The sequence below is a fragment of the Rhizopus delemar genome, genomic scaffold, assembly GCF_000149305.1.
Source record: "Rhizopus delemar RA 99-880 supercont3.12 genomic scaffold, whole genome shotgun sequence".
Taxonomy (NCBI): domain Eukaryota; kingdom Fungi; phylum Mucoromycota; class Mucoromycetes; order Mucorales; family Rhizopodaceae; genus Rhizopus; species Rhizopus delemar.
The window spans coordinates 1,484,059-1,510,857 of NW_027137838.1; the positions used below are offsets into that span (position 1 = coordinate 1,484,059).

At 37.0% G+C, this 26,799-nt stretch overlaps 8 protein-coding genes across 8 annotated transcripts; 4 read left to right on the forward strand and 4 right to left on the reverse strand.

Moving 5' to 3' along the window:
• Positions 1-1,040: 1,040 nt before the first annotated feature.
• Positions 1,041-4,445, reverse strand: RO3G_13819 (uncharacterized protein; the record flags this gene model as incomplete). The annotated part of the gene is made up of 10 exons (XM_067668403.1): positions 1,041-1,071; positions 1,213-1,386; positions 1,575-1,608; positions 1,727-2,175; positions 2,238-2,321; positions 2,505-2,532; positions 2,706-3,078; positions 3,130-3,270; positions 3,320-4,007; positions 4,060-4,445. 10 exons carry the CDS (start codon positions 4,443-4,445, stop codon positions 1,041-1,043), a joined length of 2,388 nt encoding a protein of 795 aa, XP_067524504.1.
• Positions 4,446-5,957: 1,512 nt separating this feature from the next.
• Positions 5,958-7,397, forward strand: RO3G_13820 (isocitrate dehydrogenase [NADP]; the record flags this gene model as incomplete). The annotated part of the gene is made up of 5 exons (XM_067668404.1): positions 5,958-6,110; positions 6,156-6,255; positions 6,303-6,463; positions 6,516-7,255; positions 7,307-7,397. 5 exons carry the CDS (start codon positions 5,958-5,960, stop codon positions 7,395-7,397), a joined length of 1,245 nt encoding a protein of 414 aa, XP_067524505.1.
• A 29-nt stretch (positions 7,398-7,426) lies between these two features.
• Positions 7,427-9,428, reverse strand: RO3G_13821 (uncharacterized protein; the record flags this gene model as incomplete). The annotated part of the gene is made up of 7 exons (XM_067668405.1): positions 7,427-7,918; positions 7,967-8,047; positions 8,094-8,621; positions 8,682-8,839; positions 8,898-9,167; positions 9,245-9,298; positions 9,356-9,428. 7 exons carry the CDS (start codon positions 9,426-9,428, stop codon positions 7,427-7,429), a joined length of 1,656 nt encoding a protein of 551 aa, XP_067524506.1.
• Positions 9,429-9,945: 517 nt separating this feature from the next.
• RO3G_13822 (uncharacterized protein) lies at positions 9,946-11,215 on the forward strand (the record flags this gene model as incomplete). Its single annotated transcript, XM_067668406.1, has 4 exons — positions 9,946-10,396; positions 10,447-10,578; positions 10,630-10,803; positions 10,854-11,215. The coding sequence occupies 4 exons, from the start codon at positions 9,946-9,948 to the stop codon at positions 11,213-11,215; spliced, it is 1,119 nt and encodes a 372-aa protein (XP_067524507.1).
• A 3,021-nt stretch (positions 11,216-14,236) lies between these two features.
• RO3G_13823 (mitochondrial 54S ribosomal protein bL12m) lies at positions 14,237-14,939 on the reverse strand (the record flags this gene model as incomplete). The annotated part of the gene is made up of 4 exons (XM_067668407.1): positions 14,237-14,551; positions 14,608-14,773; positions 14,824-14,876; positions 14,937-14,939. 4 exons carry the CDS (start codon positions 14,937-14,939, stop codon positions 14,237-14,239), a joined length of 537 nt encoding a protein of 178 aa, XP_067524508.1.
• A 410-nt stretch (positions 14,940-15,349) lies between these two features.
• RO3G_13824 (uncharacterized protein) lies at positions 15,350-18,234 on the reverse strand (the record flags this gene model as incomplete). Its single annotated transcript, XM_067668408.1, has 10 exons — positions 15,350-15,469; positions 15,519-15,863; positions 15,914-16,108; positions 16,170-16,510; positions 16,583-16,903; positions 16,958-17,090; positions 17,144-17,198; positions 17,258-17,294; positions 17,349-18,055; positions 18,116-18,234. 10 exons carry the CDS (start codon positions 18,232-18,234, stop codon positions 15,350-15,352), a joined length of 2,373 nt encoding a protein of 790 aa, XP_067524509.1.
• Positions 18,235-23,131: 4,897 nt separating this feature from the next.
• On the forward strand, positions 23,132-24,846 carry RO3G_13825 (uncharacterized protein; the record flags this gene model as incomplete). Its single annotated transcript, XM_067668409.1, has 3 exons — positions 23,132-23,318; positions 23,378-23,433; positions 23,497-24,846. The coding sequence occupies 3 exons, from the start codon at positions 23,132-23,134 to the stop codon at positions 24,844-24,846; spliced, it is 1,593 nt and encodes a 530-aa protein (XP_067524510.1).
• A 540-nt stretch (positions 24,847-25,386) lies between these two features.
• On the forward strand, positions 25,387-26,189 carry RO3G_13826 (uncharacterized protein; the record flags this gene model as incomplete). The annotated part of the gene is made up of 2 exons (XM_067668410.1): positions 25,387-25,423; positions 25,498-26,189. The coding sequence occupies 2 exons, from the start codon at positions 25,387-25,389 to the stop codon at positions 26,187-26,189; spliced, it is 729 nt and encodes a 242-aa protein (XP_067524511.1).
• Between the last annotated feature and the right edge of the window lie 610 nt (positions 26,190-26,799).

Consider the following 26,799-nt stretch of genomic DNA (forward strand, 5'->3'; position numbering starts at 1 on the left):
TGGGTTATGCCCATGCGTTTTCAGCCGAAAAAGATCATGAGCAGGCCATTCAGGCTTACATGACTTGTATTAAACATATACCCGGGTACGTGAAACGGGATGGGTATGCAACATGAACTGACAAACAACGATAGATCCTACATACCTTTAATGCAAATCGCCATGGAATACATGGAACTCAATAACATGGATGCTGCTTATGAATATTTCAATAGAAGCTTGGGAAAGAACAATAATGACCCATATCTGTATAACGAATTGGGTGTTTATTACTACAAGAAGGGAGCGTAAGTGATCTAAATATAGTCATCAGCAGTGACTCAATCATATGCTGTTAGGTACGTTCAAGCACGAGAACATCTACATACAGCATTAAGACTAGCCAAGCAAAGACGATATAAAAAGACCATACTTTGGGAAAAGATATGGTGTAATTTAGGACACGTCTATCGCCATGAACCGTAAGGAGAACCACAGCACTGATTTATTTGTCTTGTTCAATCATCACTTTTTTAGATTGAAAAACGAAGACCGGGCATTGGCTTGTTTTGAAAACGCACTGACACAAAATCCAAACAATGCAGATGCTAGAGCTAGTATGGGCATGATTTATCAACTCAAGGGATGTACAGCCAAAGCGATTCATGCGTATCATCAAGCACTCGCTAATTCACCCAATGACTTGATGATTCAAGAATTATTAGACGTGTCACTCGAGATCAACAGCCATACATCTTACAGAGACACGTATCCATTATTAGAAGATACGTTTGATATCTTTCAGATGGCAGATAGTTTACAACATACAACGGATGAAGTGGATATGGAATTGAACGAAGCTCACTGGGTAGATAAAACAGTCGAGATGACAAAAGAAAAAGACCTTGCAAGGCATATAGAGGCCATGATAGAAGAAGAAAGCGTGTTGAAAGACGAAGGGGATTTAATTGATCTGAGACAGAAATGGCTCTAATTGCATTTAATGTTGCTTTTGTGGCGGAATCCTTAAACACTGAATTCCTAAAAATTGACAAAAACTACTAATGACGACCAGTGTCCATCTTGCATAGGCTATGAAAGCAAATGTAAAATAACTCCACAAGTAAATATGTTCTGATTTGGCTGTAAATAAAGGTTCCCTAGGTTGAATCATCATTAGCCTATTACTTTTTTTTTTTTTTTTCTTGCTAGAAAAGCCGTTTTGATTTTTACTTGGTGTTCATAAAATGTGGTATATTTGTCAACAAGGCACCTCCAATCAAAGGAACAAGTAAGATTGTAAATGTCGGGAAACTTGACTTTGTAAGGTGAGCCAAGATCACTTTGGTGGCCATCCTGCCAAACACGATGCCTGTCGTGATGGCAAATAGAATAAAGTGGTGATGACTAAGGAGGGTGGAATAAGGAGAGGTGGCCCAGAGGTAAAGACAGAGGATGTAAATGGCAATAGGCATATTCTGAATAAGCATCGTTTTAAAAAAGGGTTGGTTTTTACTTTGGCATGCTTTATACATGGCATAAAAACTAGGTGGGTTGATATCAATAGGATTTTTTTTTTTTGGTTGAAAGCTTACCAAGAAGGGACATGAGTAAACAAAAAAAGAAAGCCTATAAACCAGATCAATGCATCTGACCGAGAGATGCCTTCCATAAAAGGTTCCTGCCAGAACTCAGGACCTACTCTGGTAGGTTGATCAAACCGTTCAATGTCATCCAACGTACTTACCATAGATACCCGAAATAATAAAGATGATACAGGAAAGGACAACGCCTTCGGTAGGAGCATTCACATACCCTAAATACAATGTGCCCGTATGATATTCTTCGGCTGTAGAGAGATAAAATCCCAACATGGCAATACCATACAGCAAAACACTCGTCTTTGAATGACCTGTGCCCAAAGCGGTTGCTTGCAGAATGGCAGCAAAGGAACAGTTGAGCGCATCACAACCATGGTCAAAGAGTTCGCCTAGGGGTGAGGATGTCTGTGTCCTCCTGGCCTGCTTCCCATCCACATTATCAAAGGTTGAATAAAGCCAAAGTCCGATGGCAAAACTAAAGTAGAGCCAGGAAGGACCTGATTGATCGCCGGTGGCCATGAGAGGAGCAAAGACAGAGGCTAAAGTGACATTGATCACCATGAATCCAAGACCTGTGAGGGTGATAAGATTGGGCCTGTTGTGTATTAAGAAAAAAAAAAAAAAAAAAAGTATTTGCGTCTGTTTCATCCAACTTACGCCATATTGATTGGAAAGAATTGAACACACCAGTTCCAATAATGACTTAGAACATATTTTGTTGTCAGTGATCGATCAACAGCACTGTATTTGTATGAATGAAGTGCATTTAATTGATCTTCACTTAGAAACTCTGATTTTAGAAACATAAAGTGAAAAGAAAGAAACCGTTTATTTTTGTTTTTTCCTCAAAAAAAGAAAAAAAAAATCCTAATTTTCCTTGTCCGCTTTATCTGTCACTGCTTTCTGATGGGAACAAGGTGGTACCTTGATTTTGACTTTTTAATGTCCCGATCTAAAAAACCACTTGTGTTATTCTTTCAAAGATGGATGTTTGACTACCAGAGTTTTATGGTGTATCGATCCACATGAAGTTAAGGTTGCTTAAAAGGGATAATAAATATTTAGTTTATTCAGTGAAAAAAGAGAGCATCTATAGTTTAGACTTTGAGTTCGCCATCGCTTTACCCAATGCTTGTCGAACACCCAGATCCAACATGATTTCTTCAGATCCGCCTGGGATTGCATACGCACGTACTTCACGATACAAACGTTCTACCTTTTCACCCTGACCTCCTCGAGTGTAGGCCAAGCCTCCAAAGATTTGAGAGGCCTCTCTGGCACAATATTCAAACGTCTGTGTGCTCTGTGCCTTGAGAAGGGCAATCGGGCCAGCCAAAAGGTTAGGTGTGGCCTTTTCGGGTAAGGTGTGAAGCTGGTAAAGAACACTTTCTAGCCAAGCATGAGTCGCTTCACACTGACGAATCATGTGTCCTAACTTGTTACGAATCACAGCGTGTTCAATCAGACGTTGACCGAATGTCTTTCGCTTTAAAGAATACTACAGAGAAATGGTTAATTTCATTTCGATTTATCCACTTTCTTTCATTACCTTCAATGCTTCTTCAATGCAAACACGAGCAAGACGATTGGCTTGCATGACAATACCCAAGCGTTCATGATTAAAGTTGTGCATAATATATTTGAAACCTTGATTGACTTTACCAATAATATGGCTCTTGGGCACTTTGACCTATCAAGCATGAAATCAGTAAATTCTCCATGTCGATGCTTCAACCTACATCTTCAAACGTAATATAAGAAGTACCCGATCCCCACATGCCCTGAACATCCATCAATCTAGCATTCACACCCGGCATGGATCGTTCGACCAACAAGAGAGAGACACCGGCCATGCCAGGTCCACCAGTACGACAGGCCACGGTATAGTAATCAGCATAGCCACCTTGTGTGATCCACTTCTTTTCACCGTTCAGCAGATAATAATCGCCCATGTCGGTCGCTGTCGTCTTGAGATTGGCCACATCCGAACCGGCCGAAGGTTCAGTGACAGCCAGGGCAATGAACTTTTCACCCGCAAGACAGCCCGGAGCGACCTTTTGCTTCAGCGCCTCGGATCCAAAGTTCAAAAGAGGAGGCAGCCCGATTCCCAATCCACCCATCAGAGCCCAGATAAAACCACCCGAGCCACAGCGAGCAATTTCATCAACGCAGATGAATTCATGGAAAATGTCAAATTCTTCCTGTCGGAGGCCAGCCGGTAAAGGGTATTTCATGTAGGCCGCATTGGCCGCCTTCTTGGCAGCACCCGAACCGATGTTCAAGATACCCAACTCGGCCGCACGACGTACGATCTCACGAGGGATCGCCTTGGCTTCACTCCACTCATGACAAAAGGGCATCACTTCCTTATCGACAAAGGCACGGATTTCCTTTCGAAGTCGAATGTGCGATGCGTTGTAATAAGGGCTAGGGAAGAGCATGAGTGATTCATGGGGAGAGCGTTCCCGTTTTATTTTACCTGTTCCAGTCTTGATACCAAGTAGGATCACCATAGGGAATGCCTTCGCCAAATTGAGAGGGTTCAGCATTCACAACTGAATGGATATCGACCGTGGCTGTGGTTTTGACAGCAGGTTGAGGTGCCACAGGTGCTGGGGTTGCTTCTGAAGCACTTTGAATGACGCCTATTTGCATCGGAAGACCTACACGTTGCATGATGGCTGGATTGTGAAACGTCTTGAATTCCTTGGATGCATCCTTTCCTGCTTTTTTCAACAATACTTTTTTTCCACCGGGATGCTCATTGATAAACTTTGTCAAATCAAATACTTTTCCATCCACAATGATCCAAATATCATCCGCCTTGTTGTGTTGGGCTACTTCTTCTACTGTAAATGTCTTCATTTTTAATTAAAAAAAAAAAGAAAGGAAAACGTCAAAGTTTTAAAAAAAAAATATGAGACAAATAGATTAAAAAGAATATGTCATTTGTGATGAGTAAAAAGAGGTCCTTTTATTTGATCTCCGAGCATTGTGTAACTTTCATGTGAAGACGAAAATTGTTTTCTGGCTGCTAAGACTATCACAGTGTGACGCATGAATTGTTTATTTGGTGTGAGCTGTGTGCAGCAGCAGACAGAATAAAGTGGATTGCTGACGAGACATCCAATGAGAGAGAGAAAAGAGAGGGGTGATAAGAGTAGAAAAGATAGGCATGGTATGAAATATGCTTACTAATGGATAACAAGACTTGATGCTCAGATTTCATGATAAAGGTATTCAATAGAAGCCTATAAAAGCCAATCATCCGTCAAAATCAACAAATGGCTGTATTTGCCTTTGTCGGTTTTATCTTTTTTTTTTTTTTAATTGGATTCATACATTGATTGTTTTAACCATTTCAACATGGCATGCCCAAACTATAGAAAGTGAATTGATTCATAAAAGTAGAAAAAATGAGCTAATATAAAAAAGATATTATAAACTAAAACTATTCAAATGAGTGGACTTTATAAATTTAAACACTCTTTTTTTGTTATTCCATTGGCTATTATAGCCACTCATGCCCTTATGATTCGAATAGAGGCTTTGCAGCAGCATAAAAAAAAGCGCGCGCGATGAATTTGATGGATTTGCACAAGAAAGTCTTGCGGCTCATTCTGTACTCAATTGGTTGGGAATGGAGACAGCAGGCACTCGTCAATCACAGGCCGTCGTGGCTTGAAGTGGGATGGCTCATACAAATTTGGAGTTGGAATCACGTGCGTCTGTAGGAAGAGTGTACTTTCCAACGTATCCAAAGGCCAGTGGCTTTCCTTTGTCCGGTAAGCTTGCTTTCGAACGTGTTTCTTGGTCACTGCCCTAGAGACAGTTGTAACTCTAAAGCAGGTGTGGGTCATTCATCTTTTCTAAATCATCGCTTTGCTTCCCCCCTCTTTTTTTTTTTTTTTTTTTTTTTTTTTTTTTCCCTTGAAAAATTAGTTCTCACGAACGGAAATGAAGGTGGGGAGGAATATCTTATTGTGTGCTCATAAAGTAGTACCAGTGACTAAAACCATTTATCAAAAAAAAAAAAAAAAAAAAAAAAAAGAACAAGCACAGACATGACGAACCAGACGGTTAGAACATCAGAAAACAACAGCAAGTTTAATTGCCACAACACTTTCCATCCTACTCTCTTCTTGTCAATCAGGATGTGGGGCGTCAAAATGATTATCCGAATGAAATGCGGGGAATGCATGATCACTTACTGTGTGTAATCCTCATTTGTCATTTAACACAGGACTTGTCTTTTTTAATAACCCTTGCCCTATTTTTATTTCTCCTACCTTCCGGTTTGCAATTTAGCATTTATAGCTTTGTTCACTTCTTTTTCTTTCTTTTCTATTTCTTTTATTTTATTTTTCCTATCCAAACATGTCCAAGATCATTGTAAAGAACCCCGTAGTTGACCTTGATGGTGATGAGATGACGAGGATCATTTGGCAACTCATTAAAGATAAACTCATCTTACCTTACCTTGAACTTGATATTAAATATTTTGATCTCAGTGTTGAGAATCGTGATGCTGTAAGTCTTCTTTTTGTTGAACACTTTTATCTCACTTTTCTATAGACAGACGATCAAGTCACTGTCGATGCTGCTGAAGCTATCAAAAAGTACAATGTGGGCATTAAATGTGCTACTATCACTCCCGATGAAGCACGTGTGGAAGGTAAATGAGAAGAGAAGAATAAACCTTTATCCTTACCAAGAAAATAGAATTCAAACTCAAAAAGATGTGGAAGAGTCCTAATGGTACGATCCGTAACATCCTGAACGGCACCGTCTTTCGTGAACCGATCGTTGTCAAGACAATTCCAAAGCTTGTTCCTGGCTGGACAAATCCTATTATCATCGGCAGACATGCTCATGGTGATCAAGTAAGTTCTTTTTGATTCTCATCCTATCGCTCACCAGCCCCCTCCTCTGTAGTACCGTGCCACCGATTTTGTTGCCCCTGGACCTGGTAAATTTGAGGTAGTCTATACACCTGCTGATGGTTCAGAGCCTAGAAGGATGGAGGTCTTCAATTTTGAAAAATCAGGTGGTGTGGGTTTAGCCATGTACAACACGGATGAATCCATCCAAGGCTTTGGCCATGCTTGCTTCCGTCTTGCCCTCCAGCGAAAGATGCCTCTTTATCTGAGTACCAAAAATACCATTCTCAAGGCCTATGATGGTCGCTTCAAGGACATCTTTGAAGAAATCTATCAAAAGGAATACAAATCCCAATTCGAAGCAGCCGGTATCTGGTACGAGCACCGTCTGATTGACGACATGGTCGCTCAGGCTCTTAAATCCAACGGTAACTTTGTGTGGGCTACCAAGAATTATGACGGTGATGTTCAGTCAGATATCATCGCTCAAGGATACGGTTCCTTGGGATTGATGACATCCGTTCTTTACACGCCTGATGGAAAGACAGTGGAAGCAGAGGCTGCCCATGGCACGGTGACTAGACATTATAGAGAGCATCAAAAAGGTAACAAGACCTCGACCAACCCGATTGCCTCCATCTTTGCCTGGACCCGTGGTCTTGAACATCGTGCAAAGTTGGACGGAAATGCTGAACTGCTTCAGTTTTGTAAAGACTTGGAAAGAGCTTGTGTTGAAACAATCGAAGTAGACAAACATATGACAAAGGATTTAGCTTTGATTATTTACGGCAAAGCGTAAGTGATGAATCATCTATTATACTTTACTCAATTTCTTTTCATGAATAGCATGACAACCGAACACTATTCAACGACTGAAGTGTTCTTGCAGCAAATCGCCGATAAATTAGCTTCCATTCGTACTCGTGCTTCTCTTTAAAACAAAATAAATTTTCTTTTCTAGTTTATTTAAACAGCGTTGGGATCCAAAACTTTGGTGACCTTTCCGATAGCCACCGTCTTGCCTTCATCACGTAAAGTGAAACGACCCAATTGAGGCAACTTGGCAAAGGTCTCGATACAGATAGGTCCAGAGGTTTCGATACGAGCAATGGCCTTTTGACCTTGCTTGACAAATTGAGGAGGTCTCTTGGATCGCTTGCCTGTCTTTTTGTCAATCAAGTGTAAAAGAGCAGAGAGGGTGATCTCTTCAGAAGCAGCGTGAACGTGCAAGACGGCAGTGTAACCGGCACAGATGATGCTCTTGTGTTCAAGAATGGCCAATTGAGCTTCAAACACAGTCGTGGTTGGCACAGGGTTCTTTTTGCTGCAAAGAACAAAACCAGGACTGACCTCGTCTTCTTCGATACCCTTCAATCTCAATCTGATATTGTCACCACAGACAGCTTGTTCAATTTCTTCTTCTGTTTCATTATAAATAGCGGTAATTTCGACAGATTGCTACAGAAAAATGAGCATCTTGTACCCTATCCATCTATGGATGCTTACCTTGTTGGGCATCATCAAAACATGAGAACCCTTCTTGACATGACCAGATTCAATCTTGCCTACAACAATAGTACCCATATCCTAATACATTGTTTAATCCTCTGTTTGTTCCTTGTGCTATCATTACCTTGTATTTTTCAGAAATAGGAATCATCAGAGGAGCGTTGATCTTTCTATCATTTGTCTTGTAGTTATCCAAGAACTCCAAGAGTGAAGGACCATCATACCAAGGACAAGACTTGGTATCGCGATCCTTAATGTTTGCACCTGTGAATCCTGACAAGGGCATAAAGTGAACATCTGTCTTGGGATTGTAACCCGTTTGCTTCAAGAAGAGGTTCAATTTGCTGAGAATTTCATCATATCTTGCCTTATCCCACTGGACAGTAGGATCATCCATCTTGTTGACAGCGATAATCAACTTGTTGATACCTGATGTCTTGGCCAACATGGTGTGTTCACGGGTTTGACCACCACGTTCAAAACCTGTTTCGAATTCACCCTTACGAGCAGAAATAACCAAAACACCAATATCAGCTTGAGAGGCACCTTGAATCATACTAGGAACAAAGTTCTTGTGGCCAGGTGCATCCAAAATGGTATAACGACGTTTGTCGGTTTCAAAATAGGCTCGACCGGTTTCGACCGTTTTACCCTACAATCAACAAAGCAAGTGAGCGGGGATTGAATATGCAAAGGCAAAAAAAAAATTTACCTTGGCTCGTTCTTCAGTGTTTGTGTCCAAAGCCCAAGAAAGATACCATGATTCACGTCCGGCTTCCTTGGCTTCTCTTTCATATTTTTCCAATGTACGCTTATCAACCATACCAGTTAAATAAAGAATGTTACCACCCATAGTGGATTTACCAGCATCTAAATCATAGGATAAGCCACTCTCACACTTGCATTTTTCTTTTTTAAAATTCTTTACCAACGTGACCCATAAAGACAACGTTCAAGTGCTCCTTGCCAAACAAATCGGCAGCTACTTCTTCATCAATTTCATCTTCTTCTTGAACAACGGGTTCAGCGGCTTTCTTGGGTGCAGCAGCAGCAGCAGCAGCAGCCTTAGCTTTAGCTTTAGGAGCTTCTGTCTTTTCGGCTTTAGGGGCTTCGGCCTTGGGAGCTTCGGCCTTGGGAGCTTCGGCTTTAGGAGCTTCAGCCTTAGGAGCTTCGTCCTTGGGAGCTTCAGCTTTAGGTGCTACATAAAATATTTCGTTCATCAGTCGTCCATCGATCATTGCCTTTTCCTTTTTTTTTTTTTTTTTTTATTATTACCAGGAGCAGGTGTTGATTCAGGAAGCTTAACAACCTTGGGCGCAGCAGCAGGAGCTAATTAAAAGTATTCAATTGTCACTATTTTTTATTTTTATTTTTTCATTTCTTTACCTGCAAAAGAGGGAACAAAAGATTTGGCACCAAAATTAGGTTTCCATTCACTAGCGCTTGGATTCAAAGACATTTTCGTTTGTTGTTCTCTTTGCTCTACAAGAAAAAAAGAAAAAAAAAAAAAAAAAATAGCGTCAAAAAAATTTACTAACTTTTCTGGTTTAGCAATAAAGTCACGTGCTTTTCTGCAACTCAATGAATCACGTTTTTATCTCAAAAATGAACCTCTTTTCTTGATAAACAAACCCCATGTCTCAAAAGAAGTTGCAGTGTAAAAAAGGGAATCAATAGAAACTGTAGTGTGTTATTAACAAAAACTTGAAGCTGAAATTGATAGATTATTGAAAAAGGTCAGTGAAGGTGTTGACACGTTTGAGTATATATTTGCCAAAATCAACCATGCCAACAACAACAATCAAAAAGACAAATATGAACAAGACCTCAAAAAGGAAATTAAAAAACTTCAAAGGTTACGTGACCAAATCAAGACTTGGCTGGCCTCGAATGACATCAAGGACAAGCGTGCTTTATTAGAGAATCGAAAGCTGATTGAATCCCAAATGGAACGATTCAAGCAGATTGAAAAGGAAATGAAGACCAAGGCTTATTCGAGAGAGGGACTGATGCAAAAAGAACGCTTGGATCCCAAGGACAAAGAAAAGGCAGAAGCCTGTGAGTTTGTGACGAACGCGGTGGATGAACTTTCGAGGCAGATCGAAACGGTCGAGTTTGAAATTGAACAGCTGGAGGGGGCGAGTACGAAACGAGGCCAAAAGAAGGCGCGTGTGGAACGATTGGAGGAGATGAACCGGTTGAATGAAAGACGCAAGTTTCATATCAATCGCTTGGAACTCGTTTTGCGTTTGTTGGAGAATGATCAGTTGGAAGCAGACAGTGTGAATGATTTGAAGGATGCGATACAGTATTATGTCGAGTGCAATCAAGAACCGGATTTTGAAGAGGATGAGGGGTTATATGATGATCTGAATTTGGAAGAAGAAGAACAGCTTTATGCTATCAGAACAACAGATGAATTTCACAGTAAGATGATGATAGGAGACTCGATGCATTTTTAACATCAACCTATTTAGATAAATCAGATTCAGATAGCAATGAAGAAGAGACAACAAAGGAAGAAAGTCAGCCTATGTCGACTGTTAGTACTAATACTACCACTACTACTACTACTACTACTACCACTACTAATGAGACCAGTAAACCAGGTAAAGGCGTCCAGAAGAGTTTTATTTTGTAATTTTAATATTTTGTGAAAGAAGAGACTGAAACGGAACCCAAAGCAGAAAATACACCTACTTCAACACATGTGCAATTGGTCGCAGCAGCAGCAGCATCACCACAACAACCAGTAGCTCCTGTTTCATCCATCAATATGGACGCATCAGCTTCATCTTCGTCTTCACAGTCTAAACTAGCCTCAAAACCTGAAGGTAAATATTACAAAAAGAAAAGCATTCATCTCTTCAAAACTTTATGTTAGTTATTTCTGCTTGGGTTGAACCACCAAAAATTGTGAATAGCAGCAAAAAATCCAAATCAAAAGAACTTGCCAAGTTACCCGCTGCTCTGGCAGATTTAGGCCTCTCATTTGAATCTGCTAAAAGTAAGCATCACAATGTTCAATACACCCATCAAATGTTGGATGCTAGTTTACAACACGTACCGGACTTGATTGATTCCGAAATGCCTAAAATATATCAACCAAAGAACCCATTCAACACACCTGCTTATTATCCACAGCAACCGTTAGCCATCTTTGATAATCCTGTACTGTATGAAAAATTCGATACCGACACGTTATTTTACATTTTTTATTATCAACCTGGCACATATCAACAGTAAGCTTGTCCCTTTGTACTTGTTGATGATGCTAAATTCGTCTTAGGTATTTAGCAGCACGGGAGTTGAGAAAACAATCATGGCGATTTCACAAGAAATATTCAACTTGGTTTCAACGTCATGAAGAACCCAAGGCAATTACAGAGGATTATGAACAGGGTATTTATATTTATTTTGACTATGAAAATGCTTGGTGTCAGCGTAAAAAAACCGATTTCAGATTTGAATATCGTTATTTAGAAGACTCATAAATAAAAAAAAATGGGTTGTATACAATTGATGTTGGCAGAGTACACATATTTATGGACACAACAATTCCTTTTGTTGAAGAAAAACAAAACCAATCCGTCGTTGGGTATGCGTGAGTTCATTTATACAGACTCATTAAAAAGGATTTTATGTTGTGTTGATAAAACAAGAGCTGATGGTAAACCGGTTCAAACGATAGCAAGAATAGGCACGGTAACTGAGTGTGATTTGAGTTGTCTACAAAACGGGATGGATATTTTGGAAATAAATGATCCTCAAAGAATTTTACATGATTATGGATAACGATCCCATTCACAAATTAGCTAAAACCTAAAAAGGAAATGACTCAAAATGATTTTGAACTTGTTTGTCCCTTTGAATTTTACTAAAATGTTAAATTTGGCGTAAAAGATCGTCTTTGGAGACAAGAGACGCCCTTACGCTTGAAATTTAGAATCGCGCTCTAAAGCTATTCTACGACATTGTAAAAATTGAATTCGACAGTTTCTAAGGTTTTCAAGTCATGAGTTGTAAATAAATGGCCTTCTAAATGGTATTTTTGATTAAAAAATGGAAACTACCAAATTTTACTAGTGTGTTGCTAATGAAAGCAAAAGTATCTTCCTATTTATATCTGTTTATGCGATCAATGCAGCCACTTGATTTTAATTGGTTACAAGGTGTAAATTATAAACGCCGTAAATAAATCCACCAGTGACTGAATGACCATGGTCATTTTCTATGCATGCCGATATATATTGAACACGTTCTTCATTTTTACGCTGTTAATCCATAAAAAAAAGTATACTAGACCTATTGAAATGCTGTATATAATGTTCATAGACTATTTCTTATTTTATTTCCCGACACGTTCTTTAAAATGTCCAATTTGTGTCACAATTATTTATTGAGATTACTGTCTCCTCTTTTAGTGACGAAAGGAACTCTTCAAGCTGTGATTACTTTGGAATGATCGATGTAATTATTGTTTTGAATGAGGATATGTTGTTAAAAGAATGAGAAGCAGATCATAAATAATCCAATAAAGCATAGAATGATATTATAATACATTTATTAGAAAGAACAACAAGACCTTTCCTTCTTTCTTATTCTCGTTCTTTGTGCCATTCGCCGTAAACTAGAATCACCAAACTGTACTCCACTCCCGCTTCTTTCTGGATCAATTTGTCCAGTTTCTATTTTACTTAAAATAGATCTTGCACATTTAAAAAACATATCCTCCACTCCATCTCCAGTAAGAGCACTAGCTTCCAAAAACATCATTTCTATTTCAACAGTTATTACCTGTTCCTCCCTTCTTCCTCCAACTAATGACCTTACCATGCTCTTGAGCAAATCGACTTGCTTCCAAATAGGATACTTCACGTTCATCTGTTTTATCATTCTTATTCCCAACCAGGATAATAACCAGTTCAGGATTTGCTAAAGTTCTTACATCTTTTAACCATGACCTTACACCTAAAAATGTATCTCGACTTTAAAGAAGCATCAATATCTTTTTCTACTTCTCCCCCGCCTCTCTTTCTCACTCTCTCTCTCTCTCTCTCTTCCATATACACTTTTTTTTTTATTTTATTTTTTTACTTGCAAACGTCATAAACAACCAATGCTCCTGCAGCACCTCGAAAGTAGCTTTTTGTTAGTGATCGAAATCGTTCCTAGATAACGGCAAGTTGAATATATAACAAAACATAATCTATACAACATGTGCCTTACTTGTCCTGCTGTATCCCATATTTGTAGCTTTATGGATTTATCTGCAATGTGTATAATACGAGTACCGAATTCCATTCCAATTGTATTTACAGAATCTTTTTTGACTGCATTGTACATTTATTATACAGCAAACGAAAACAATTTTATATGCTTACATTGATTTTCTAAAAAATGGTATAATAAACATGACCTAATTCGCACGTTAAAAACGAGAACAAGGAAAGGCACAACAATAAACTTTTTTGAACTCACTTTCCAGTACCTGAATCACCGACTAAAAGTAACTTCAGCAGGAAATCTAGTTTTGAATGTGTTATAAAATTTGTCTACTATGCTCCCAATTTACCATAAGCATCAGCAAGCATTATTATTATATTATATATTGTGTGTGTATACAAGTGTAATTCTAATTGCGGAAATGATAATAAAAAGAAAGAAAAGAACAAGAAAAAAAGAAGTGAAAAAATAGGGATTTTCCAAATTAAAATTTTAGTGTGTGTAAAGACTGTACCTTAGAAAAAAATAAAGCTTTTTATTATTAAAATGAAATACTGACATGATATCATTCTACTTGAAGTAATATAAAAGTGCCATATTTCTACAGAGATTCTTTTCCTTCAATTTGACCTGGATTCTTTCAAAATAGAATTATGATACAACATAACAGCATTGTCTGTGTTCTTGTTTACTTTATACATGCTTCTTCTTTTTTCTCTTGTACAAAAAAAACTATTTGATCATCCAAGTCAAGGATAACTTGAATATTACAGCCAAGTGCGATGTTGGCATGCTTTGAATATGTTACTTTATTAAAAAAGTAAACAATACTGCAATACTCGTTTCATTTTTAGGATTAGTGCATTCTTTCCCTTCACTGTTATTGTGATCGATCTAACATTTGAAACTGTCACACTTTACATATAAAGAGAGACAACAAACCTAATGTGTATTACAGCATTTTTTTTTTCTATACAAAGAAGGATCTTTTTTTTTTGGTTTTATTAAAATCATACAATTTTTTTTTTCTTTATACACTTTCTATTCCAAGTTAACAGTGGCACCAACAGCTTCAAGTGCCTTTTTCAATTTCTCAGCTTCTTCTTTGGGTACACTCTCCTTGAGTACCTTGGGAACACTTTCAACAAACTTCTTGGCTTCGACCAAGTTCAAACCTGCCAAGTTCTTTACTTCACGAATCACTTTAGCCTTTGAGGCAGCGTCTACTTTATCAATCTTGATGTTGAATTCAGTCTTTTCAGCAGGCTTTTCTTCTTCAGCAGGTGCAGCGGCAGCGGCACCATTAGAAGCAGGCATAGCAACAGGCATAGCGATATCTTGAATGTTCAAACGAGTCTATATCAATTCCAATCAATACCCAATTTCAAAAGGTAGCCTTTTTTTTTAAGTACCTTCAATTGTGAAACGAGTTCAGAAGTTTGCAATAATGTTAAACCTTCAATTTGATCAACAATGGCAGAAATTTTGGGATCGACAGTGGCATTAGCGCCAGGAGTAGGAAGAGGTTGTTCGGTGCTGTACCAACGTCTAGCACACATGGGAACTGCGCTTGACATGCTAAAATGAATTGTCAACCCATTGTTTTTATAATTCACATAGTATCATACCGAACAGTTTGTCTGGTGGCAGTAACGTTGACTAACTTGGAAGTATAACGGAGCTATTGTGTATGTAAGGTGAATAGACATGTATAAAAAAAGTTGAAGGTTTTGCTGTTTACCATGCTGAAGGCTACTGTTGTATATGAAAAAAGGGGTTTGAAGGATTGACAAGTACGAGGCAAGGGTAAAGATTTTTTTTTCAAAATCAAAAGTCACAAATTTTTTTCCCTTTGGGTCTCCGCGTTTTCGTCATTCGATTTGTAATCTCCGAATAATGTTTTTACTTACTACTCATGATCCACAGCACACTATCCAATGTAAAGCAGATACTATATTGATGTTCTGTATAAGTATTAGTGTATTTCTTTTTACCTTACGAAATTAGTATTAATTTCATGTTCAAACCATAAAATTGATAAAATACTCTAGTTATACATACATATGCTTGAAAATCAAAAAGGCGCAAATTATGCCAATATCCCTCATTTACTCGATAATATGTACATGCAAAACGATTTTTATTTTTAATTTTTTAGTTTCTTTTCACAATAGTTTCTACCAAGTCATCCACCTTATTTGCATCCACATACACCAAGAAATAAGGGTTCGCTGTGGATCCAGTTGTATCATGCAATATTTCAGCTTCTTTCACCTTTTGAAGCGTGAGTTTAAACACACAAAAAAAAACATTTATATTTTACCTTTGTAACATGTGAATCATTGTATTTCCACCATTGGTTTTCTTTATGATCCAGTATATAAATCCAATAATGACCATAATTCGCTTGTCCTTGATGTATGAATACAGCATGAAGCTTATAAGCCAACTGTTGATGATCATCATATTGTTGACGAATCCTACTCTTGATTTCCTTCATCTTTTCCGTTCCTGTTTCAATTTTATGTTTTGTTTCTTGTGCCTCCTTCTCCACCAATCTTAAGGCTGTGTCAAACTTGTCTTGATCTTCTTCAGTACATTCTACTCTAAACTCTTCAAGTACCTTGTAGGTAGCTTCTAATAAATCAGGAATGGGAAGCTTACAAGTCTACCACAGAGTTAAATAGGTGAATAACAAAGTATTTATTCTTGGCTTACCTTTGACTTTTTATATTTATCCACTTGTTGTTTAAGCTCTTCATATTCTTTTTTCCATTCTTTCACTTCAAGTCTTTTTTCTTTTAATTTTTCAAAGTTCTCATCCACGTAACGATCAAGATAAATTATCTTGTCAAATTGAATATAAGCATTTGATTTATATACATTCACTGTCGCACGATCAAACTGTACACGCTATATAAAAACGTTTGGCGTCAGTATGATCGACCAAAGACATGTATGTTACTATTTATACCTGAACCAAAATTTGAAGCACTGGAGGAAATGATTTCACCGAAACCTCTCTGATTGCCTCATGTCCTCCTTGGAAATTTTCCAATTGGTTTTCAAAGAAATATTCATCCAAGCCATCGTAAAGATCTTTGCCTTCTGAGGCGTCCACAATGACATGTGAAAAATCTTCTTCCATCTCTTTTTTAACCGTCTTCAATGTTGCATTATCACAGTATGATATGATTTGTCTTGCCTTTCCGTAAAATAATTGACGAACCATATCATCAATCTGTTCACCATCTTCTGTTTTCGATATTGGTTTAAGCGCTGCTTCTACAAGGTACATAACGTTGCCCATACATTCTATATGCATCGTTTTAATATAAATTTTTTACACACATTTCCAGTTTTCACCTGTCACATCTTGTTGTTTACCAAACATCATGGCATCCACACTAGGTCTTTCTTTTGGTTTATTTGGCAACTTTTCTACTTCCTCTATTTGCTCTTGTTCTTTTTTCATCACTTCTTCATACGCAGGTGGTGCATCGGCTGGCGTATTAGATGAAATGGATGAATTATCGCCCACTTCATACTCCATCTCCTCTGGATCCCTTAATGTCGTTGTATCTTCTTCTTGCTGTTGCTGATCCTTTTCATTTAATAACGCCATGTAAGCCAAATCGTATTCTGGAGAAATAGCCTTCTCTGTTGTATATTGAAGACTGACAAATAGTGTTTTTAATAATTCAACGACTACCAAAGTCAAAATAAGTAAAATGGGATCTTTTTGCGTTCATAAAGCTTTACATTTTTTGGCGCGCTTTATCTCTGATTGATCTACTTTGATGCCACCAATCTTTTTTAACTCGCTCTGTTCATCTTCAACATAAATTTCGTTATATATCATTGTATGTCGGAAGGGTAATAGTGTAAAGTAATACTAGTATAAGCTTAAGTCAATCACACACATCAATACATTTTGACTCCTCTTACTTGCAATAAGCTATTAAAGTAACATGTGTTTCCTATGTTGTTCAAACCGACAGGTCTATTTATATTAATGACATCAGTATTCATTTCTCTACCCCTTTTTTGTTGTATACTCACCCTGATAAGGCAGGAGATGTAAGCATATGTGGGGGCACTTGAAAGACATGAGAAAACATAATATATTATTATATACGCCTTTTTTTTTTACCTCCCATGATTTGTTGAATTGTTTCCAAGCTAGTCAAGGATGTAATTCCTTTCTCAGCTTTCAAAAACTCAATCAACTCCATACTGTTTCTTGCAATGGCGATCGCCTTCAATTTATCTTGGTGCATATTCTTTTCTGCTGGCTCGTCTGACATCTTGACCTGATACAATCCAATCAACAATCTATCGTCTATATTATCCTCTTGTGATATATTGAAATACGCATAGGCATCCCCAATATCGTTATATCCTAATTTACCCATGCTTTTTTCACATACAACTAATGTCTGAAGTACTTCTGATTGTGTAATGTTGGCAATTCTTGTTAAATGATCCACAGCTTCACGTATATCCAGCAAATTTTCTTTGTCGGTTAGTGTTGAGTATGTCCAGGAGACCAGTTGATCACTTGCACCGTAGCAAAGTCCAAAATAACGGTAGGCTTGAGCGAGGTATTCATTTGTGACCGAGACTGAGTTTTCCAAACTGGACACGATACCAAACACAGGGCTTACACTGGCCAAAGCGACTTTGATCTCTTTTTCCATAGTAGATATGGGTACAGCTGCTATCCCAACTTCAGAACGAAGGCCATCTAGCATCAAGATCAACTCTTCCTTGATATGATTTAATCGTGCCTCTGAAACCATGTCTGGTATTAAATATTCATTTTCCAACTTGAAACCAACTACTTGCAATAGGTCCAAACTACACATAGAAAAGAAAATTAGCTCTCTCTCTCTCTTTTTATCATGTCACTCCAATTACCTTTCCTTTGTATTGCCAATTTTTGCCAAGAAATTGGGGTTGTTTGTATTGATATTTCTTCTAGTTCCAGATAATAAATCCTGTACATAAATCAAGATGGTCGACAACGTGCTTGCCATTGTTGGACTGGATTCCTTTTGCTGTGTACTTTGAGCAAAGGATCTTCCTTTAGGTCGCGTAGTTTCGAGTTGTTTAATGAGTTGGAATGGTATGAGAGGCGCCTGGTATTCTACACGTAGTTGGTATTGACAACCGCAGCATTCATAGGCTGCCTTGGTCGCATGATAATGGTGGCAAGGATATTGTGAACAATCATAGCTTTCAGTTGAAGGAGTGACCTGCAGCCAGACGTGACAAAGCGAACATGCAAATCTCCTATCTTCAGGTGAAATGGATTTGAAAATATGTTTATGGTCGCTTCGATTTGTTTCAAGGTGATTGAGTAAAGCTAAAGGCGAGAAAAAAGAACTGGATTCTTTCTTTATTGTTGTTTCCTCTGACAATTGGCGTGGCGGTAAGTCAGGAACTTGAGGTGTCATTAATTACAGTACAAAAGAAAAAATGAAATAGCTTAAAACAATGATCGAAAAAAAAGAAAGAATTAAGCATTCGGAAATTGAAATTGGCTCAGCTCTTCCCTCCCAAAACAATCTTGGCTATTGAACCTGAGTATGGAAACCTATTGTCTTTGTTTTAGCAGCAAAAAGAAGAATACAATGTTAAGGTATCGATACATTGTGTCCATTTATGTTTTTTATAGAGAAGAGTTGTCAAATTCAACAATTATAGCTGTACAGCATTTTAAGAAAGTAATGTCGCGTTATAAAAGCTTTTATAATACAAATTATACAGAAAACGACATTTGGGATGCGACATTCATTTTTGGAAGCATTGTAAATAGACTTGAATACTAATTGGGATAAAAATTTGAGTAGAGGCTAACTTTATAGAGAAAGTGTAGAGTTTGATGTTACAGCTGTTACCAAAGCTAATATATCGTAATAAATTGTGTTGATTTCCTTGTAGTCTTATTGACAATTCTATTTATATATAAAACTTAAATATGATGAGAAGAACTATATAGTTTTGAACTTATCTATTAGTGAACATTAGCAGATTTCTCAAATTTAGGATTGGCTTTGTGGATTAGATAAACATGGGCTTTCCATAGATATTAAGGGGTTCAGGTGCTATTGGGTTTTTAACAAGTGTAATTTTTGATAGACAAACAATTTCCTGATAATTTTTACTATTCAGCACGGACAGAATGTTTAGCTGGCAAGAGGTTTTTTTTTATTACATATACCATCAGACCATTCTATCGGTACTGAATAGTAAATATTATCAGATATTTGTTTGTTCATCAAAAAATATACATTTTAGGTAAAAACAGTTTACTTACAGATTAGGAAAAAAAAAATACAATAAGATTTATGATGCTTTGGTCGTTAAGTAAAAGTTTACTTTCGAGTTTCCAATTCAGAGTTAGAGAGAAGGTGTCCAAGTCCTTGTCTATAATTGAAAAAAATTTAGAATAATTTTGGTTAGATAGTATACAATCAAAAGTCATTCTGTCGATTTAACAGCATGATCAGGCATTTTCTTTAAATTTTAAAAAAATAAACAAATATGTCAATATTGACCCCTTAATCCTTTCAGGAGTAACTTTGGAGGACTGCCGATATGTATTATATAATCTGTTTTATTTTTGAATTGCTTAGTGACATAAGAAATAAGTTTAACTCATCCTAGTGTATTTTATTTTATAGAACACTATTACCAGTATTAATGTATCATTTTTTCCAAAATTTGAGATTGAACATTTTCAATAAAAGTGGCCTTTTTTTTTTGCTTTGTGACTTTGCTGCTTCCTCGAATGTTTTCACAAAAAGACAGGTTCACTTTTGTTTATTTATTCTCTCAAATGAATACCGTATCACGCCTTATGTAATATTCTACATAAAAAAGCTTTGCTTTTGCTCTCTATGTCGATTCTGAGTCCAAGCAATGATCTTCCCGTTATTTAAGATTTGCCCATAAAGCACAACATTAGTAAGTATATGCTGATTGCTTTTTCCAAAAAAAAAAAAAAAAAAAAAAAAAAAAAAAAAAAAAGTTTCATGAATATTGAAGGCTCAACATAGTTGCAAGGTGATACGTATTTGACATGCTTGTGCACTTTATCTTATTCGTTCATTTGATTATACAACATTTTAAATAAAATAAAAAATAACAAAATGGTTATATAAAGTTTTGAACCAACTTTGATGCTGAATAAAGTGTAATTGCTATTTATGCTCGTGATGTCATACAACATTTTGTATCATTCCATGTATTTCAATAAGACTGGTTTGACTGCTCTAAATTCTCCTAATATTCCTTTACTGTTGCTGAATAACCAGATGAAAGCATTGTTTTAAAATAAGGTGTATATGCATAAAGATACAGTGGTCAAATTACTCCTGTGACTTGAGCCGTAAAGTATTTTTCTATTTTATGATAAGATTCACAAGCAGTGAGTTTCATAAGCTTTTTATTATTATTCTTCTTCTCTTTTGACTTATAACAAGGTGATTTTATAGAAAGAGGGTAATTTTAGTAATCCTTCGTGTTACAAAAAATAGTCTAAATTTCGATATGCTGCTTAATAAAATGAAGTTCTTTTCTTTTAAATAACAAGGAACATACCCTTTTCCTAATTGAAGCTGCTTAATCTTGCCCCTTTTTTTCCTAGTTTACTTCGAAGAAAGTTCAATCAATGTATATTAAATTCCAGCAATGTGGCACATAATTGGGAAGCAAAAAATGGCCCATGTTACACGATTAACTTTGTTTCATGTTCTTGAGGGCAACCTCCGGTATTGTCCGCTGTTGTTTGTCAAACCCAGAACCTACATCTCACAATGTAACCATCTGTGATTGAATTAGGTAGTGTTAGGGTAATGACCACTGATATATCTAGCAGTCAATCTTGAATAAAGAATCGAGATAACCGTTTTATATCTAAAATTAATGTTATAGGTTATTTTCATCCTATTTTTTTTTTAATAAAAACAACCTAACAAAGAATCTATTTCAAACGCAAATTAGCACCACACGGTTATAAGTAAATGGAATCGAATGGCACTATTAATGCATAAAAAAACTCGCTTTTTATGTGAATTTGGAGCTTGAAATCAGCTGTGTAGGTTTGTGTCTTTTTATGTGTATTTGATCAGGAAATTCATTCTAGTATTACAAATTGATGTGTGAAGCCAAGAAGGGTACAATCAAAGCATTGCATTCTGCAAACCCAACGATTCGGAAATAACACAAAACAAAAAAAAAAGCGGATCAAAAAAGTATCAATTTACGCCAATAGACAAGCTCTTGGTTACTCTCTCTTTATTTGTCGCTTACCTAAAACAAAAGCCAAGACAAAACTAACTCGACTTGAAAGTTTCACCAAATGAAAAAATGACTCACATAAAGATCATTAAAATTAGTGTGATTAAAATCAGCAGGATTAAGGACGAGCAATTACTTGTTAGCTTTCATCGTTTTCAGTTTATTTTTTTTTTTAAAAAAAAAAAAAAGAGGACCTGTATTTACGCTCATTTAAAAATGCGGCAAATGGTTCAGGAGATAAAATATAGTAGCTTTGTATAATTCAAATAGACATTGTTCCTTTTGTTCAAGTGAACGAATGATTTTGCTTGTGACATATTGCAGCACAGACAAAGAACTAAAGTGAGGAGAAGAAAAAACTTTTACACGAGTCTGAAAAAATGTATCGAAAGGTAATACTTTTTTGTATTAAAAATCTGCTGACTGAGCTGGTCTGTACACAGAGCCTTAGCCAAATATGGAACAGCCAAGTAATTGAACCCTGTTCATGTCAAGAATGCCCCTCAATAGCAACATTAGGAACACTCTGGTTCATAAAAAGCAATATTCAAAAAGATCAACCACGAAAAACAGTCGAGATCTAATCATTGTATTACACTTAATAAGAATAACTTTGAATATAGTAAATAATCGTATCATTATAGACAGGTATATACGCAGAAAGATATAATAAGAGCATGTGAAGGTCGAGATGGTATTGCAGAATGATATTTTAACAGAATCTGAGGAAAAGTTCGGTACAATGCAATTATGATACAAAAGAGGAGAAATTGAACTTTTGAAATTGCACAAACTCATATTTAATTCTCAGTTTCATTACCATTATCACCTTTTATAGTAAAAAAGCCACAAGATTTGGTAGGTGTATGACTAAAAAAGAACCCTGAAGAGGGCTACACAAAAAAAACATTCTTTATTACTTTTTTTTTCCGTTCTGCCCATACACATAAATAGGTTTTACTGCCCATTGTTCATTTGAGCAGAAAGAAGAATCATATCTAAAGTCAACGCAAGAATAAATTGCAGTTAAATTGCACTTTGATAACTTTATTTAATGAAGAATAAAAATCAGATAAATTTTACCCTTTTTTTTTTTTTTTTTTTTTTTTTTTGCAAACAGATCCTCGTACAAGATCCTTTTTCTGCAGTGAAAACAACGGGTTGCTTTTCCACAACAAAAACGACAAAAACAAACTGCTTATTTTTGCATACCTTTCACGTTTTTCAAACTGTACACAAAAAAACTGACGTTGATCTGAGATTTTATCATGCTTTAGATTTTTCACATCAAAAGTGCTGATAAAGAGTTTATTCAATCTTATCTGATGCTACATTTTATGGTCATTGCGCTGCTTTTCCTATTGGTTTTGATTTCATTTAAACAAGTTGCTTTTACATCTGATAAAATAAGTGAGCGTTATACAAGATCTATTGGTTTATATTTTGAAGATCAGATAACAAAATCAGTACTAACTTGTGCTACTAACCTTTTGTAAAAAAAAAAAAAAAAAAAATACATATAATCAATGTTTGTATATATATTTAGAACCTAATCTTTTTCCCTTTTTTTTTTTTTTTTTTTTCTTTTCACTTTTGTTTCATTTATTTTAAACACATTTAAAAAAAAAGATGTCTGCAGAAAAACCAGACACAGCAAATGTATATACCACTGATGAAAAACAGTTGGCACCAGATGTTTCAACACCACACAGTGAAACAGAAACCATGGATGAAAATCAAGCAGGAGATACCGCATTAGCAAACGCTCCCTGGCAATACAAATTGATTGCTCTTGTTACAGCCCTTTGCTTCCCAAGTAAAAAAAAGAAAAGAAATTGAAATCATTTTAGCAATTTTACTAACATTCAACAACAGTCGGTTCTCACTTTTCAGCTAGTGCATTGAGTGCAATGAAATCGCAAATTAAATCTGTAAGCTCAAAAATATACATATTTCTAATTAAATCGACTCATTTTTTTTTCTATTCTAAATAGAACCTTCATATTGACAACACTCGATATGGTGTTATTTCCTCTTCTGTTTCTATTATTAATACCATTTTCCCCATTTTTGGTGGCATCTTTATCGATATCTTTGGTTCCGTTTGGGGTACACTTGCTGTCAACTTGATTGTCATTGTCGGCAGCTTGTTGACAGGCATTGCTGCCAAATACGATTCTTTTGGTTTGATGGTCGCTGGTCGAGTCATTTTCGGTATTGGTTCTGGTCTGATTGTGACCATGCAAGAGTCCATCTTATCCAAATGGTTCCGTACACAAAACCTGGCCATCGCCATCGGTCTGCAGCTCTCCATCAGTCGTCTGGCTACCTTCTTGGGTACCCTGGTCGCTAACCCCATCGCGACGCGAACGGGCGATTGGGTCTGGTCCTTTTGGCTCTCGCTGATCATCTGCTGCTTTTCGATCATCATGAACATCATCTATGCCCTCGTCGTGCGTCACTTGAGAACACGTTCAGGCGATCGTCACGGCGGTGTTTTGACCAGTCAAGATATTCAAAAGCTCAAGACGCGTAAACGCTTCAACTGGCGTGGTGTGCTTCACTTTCCCTTGATCTTTTGGCAAATCTTGCTGATCGAATTTCTTTATGCCGCCGTTTGGTCCTCTTTCCAGACCATCAGTACTGAATTCGTTCAACTTCACTTTGGTTCAAGCGCTGTCTTGGCCGGCTATAAATCGAGTGCCTCGCAAACAGTGCCCATTGTGGCTACGCCTTTGCTTGGTATCTTGATGGATATGTATGGTTGTCGTATTGATGTCCTGCTTGTCTCCTCCATCTTCTTGATCCTCAGTACCGTCTTGCTCGGCTGGACCTACGTCAATGCTGTGGTTGGTATGGTGTTTTACAGTATCTCACTTGCCTTTGGCCCTATCAGTATGATCACTTCGATCGGTATGGTCTTACCCTCAGATTACATTGGTACCGGCTTGGGTATGTACAAGAGTTCGAACAACATCGGTACGACCATTTTGGATATTGTTGTCGGTGTCGTCCAAGATCACACTAAAAATCAAGCCTACACGGGCGTCATGGTCTTGTTCTTGGTCCTTGCCTGTATCGGTTTCGTCCTCATCTGCGGTCTCTGGGCCACCCAATACTTTGCACTCGACAACTTGTTAGAAACAAGCCGCAAGAGACGAATGGCATTAATGCAAGAACGTAATCAGCAAGAAATTGACCTCAAGAAGCAGGGCTTGGACGCTTATGAAAATACCAGCATCAAATTTGTCAATTGGATTTGTTTGACTGCATTTGTTGTTGCTTGTATCGTTGCTTGGGTCTTGTTCTTTGTTTATTCTGCCGGTGGCAGTGTCTCTGCTTAATCTTCCCCGCTTTTCTACTTAGAAAAAACCTACATTAATTTATTTAATATACAAAAAATAAAAAACCAAACCTGTTTAATTTTTTTCATTATTTCTTACTTGCTTTTTTCTTTTGAATGGGTTTAAACGAATTTTTAAAGGAGGCGTGTAAAGCAAAGCTGGAAAATATACCTGAATCACGACAACTTGTAAAAGGAGAAGACCCTTCATTTATTTGTTCTAATGCCATTTAAAATAGCTTTATATCAAATCAGCAAATATATTTCGATTTCTAAAGTAAAACATTTGAAAAATAAAGTCCTCTACTAACCAACCTATATAGTGAAAGCAGTGTGGATTCGCTCGCTGAACAATACACCAATGTATTAGGAGAATATATACAACATTTAGAACAAGTAAAGAGAAAAAATCATAAAGACACGTACTGATTTCTTTATGGCAGTTTTATGATGCTGCATCTATACAAGAAAGAAAATATATGCTCGAATTACAGTCTATTTGGGAACTGTGTCAGATTTTGTATTTTCAAAAAGAACAACCATGTCAAATAACTCAACTTTTGGATTGGCAAAGCAAAGTATTTCAACGTAAGCTCCTTTTTGCAAGAGCTACCATCTATAATTTATTGACAATGAAAAAAACATTCTATAGGCTATTTGTGGGAGTACGATCGATACAACATTCACATTTCCACGCTTAAAAACAAAGATTTCTGGCCATTTGCTTATCGTCTTGTTCTCTTTGGACAACTCGATTCACTTTCTAACCTCTTGTCAGCTGCCATCTCTACATTCCCCACAGATCTCGTTCCGTTTTTAAAAGAGATTCAATCATCACTTTCACAACCTGATCGCCACAGCATACTTCATCCACTCCTGGCCCAGTTAAAGCAGCAAGAGGATACCAAAGATCTCGTCATACTTTGCAACTTACTTTTAGGAGACATTCGAACCATCTCCCGGCACGCCGTTCATCCTGTCCAGATCCATATCGCATCCCGTCTCTATAACAACACGACGACACCGTCTTATGCTAGTGAAGGCGGCCGTGACCTATTGGAATCACTCATGATCGGTGACATCTACAGTGCGTTTAGTTTTTGTGTCCAACACGATTGGTGGTTAATAGTACACTTGTGCTTTTTGTTCAGTAAGAAGCAAATGTTGGATCGATCGATACAGGTGGCCTTGAATGACGGAAGCATGTTGGAGTTGAAATGTACAGATTATTTCACTGTGTTTTATGCGTCGTCTTTGATGAATGGATGTGGTGCATGGAAGGATGGATTTTATTATTTATTGGCATGTGAAGAGACGGGGAAGTTGGCTATCAATGAGGTATAAAGAAGAGAAGGAAAAAGGGAAAGGTGGACTGAAGTTATCCTGTAGCATTTAAAAAGAATGGAATTTGAAAATGAAATTGAGCTGAAAAAGATGGTGAATTTTTGTGTGGATCATGAACTGAAAGGAGAAGGATTAGCAATCTATGAAGTAAAGATCACTAAAAGCACGCGTACTTTAACTCATCATCCATGTATAGAGAAAGGCTTTAAAATACCTTGATTTAAAAGAATACCAAAACGCAATAGACTATTTTGAACTTGCAGAAAGATTCGTATGTTTTGATATGGTATTAATACAAGTCATTCAAGACTATTCATCCACTGGTAAATTTTTCTTAAAGTAGCCTTTTTTTTGGGGAGAAGAGAGAATAACATCCACCTTAGGTACCTTAGTTGAACTTGATATAAAAGAACGACCTGAAAAAACTGTGTACACCAAGGTTTACAGTTACCTTTTGGCAATCAAACAAAGCGTCAACGAATCAGATTATACAGCTGCAGGACGTGAATTTAGAGATTTAGTACAATTGGTGACACTACCTGATTGGATCATATCTCTTGTATATCAAGAAGGTGTCAAATTAGTAGAAAGTAAGATACAACACTCTACT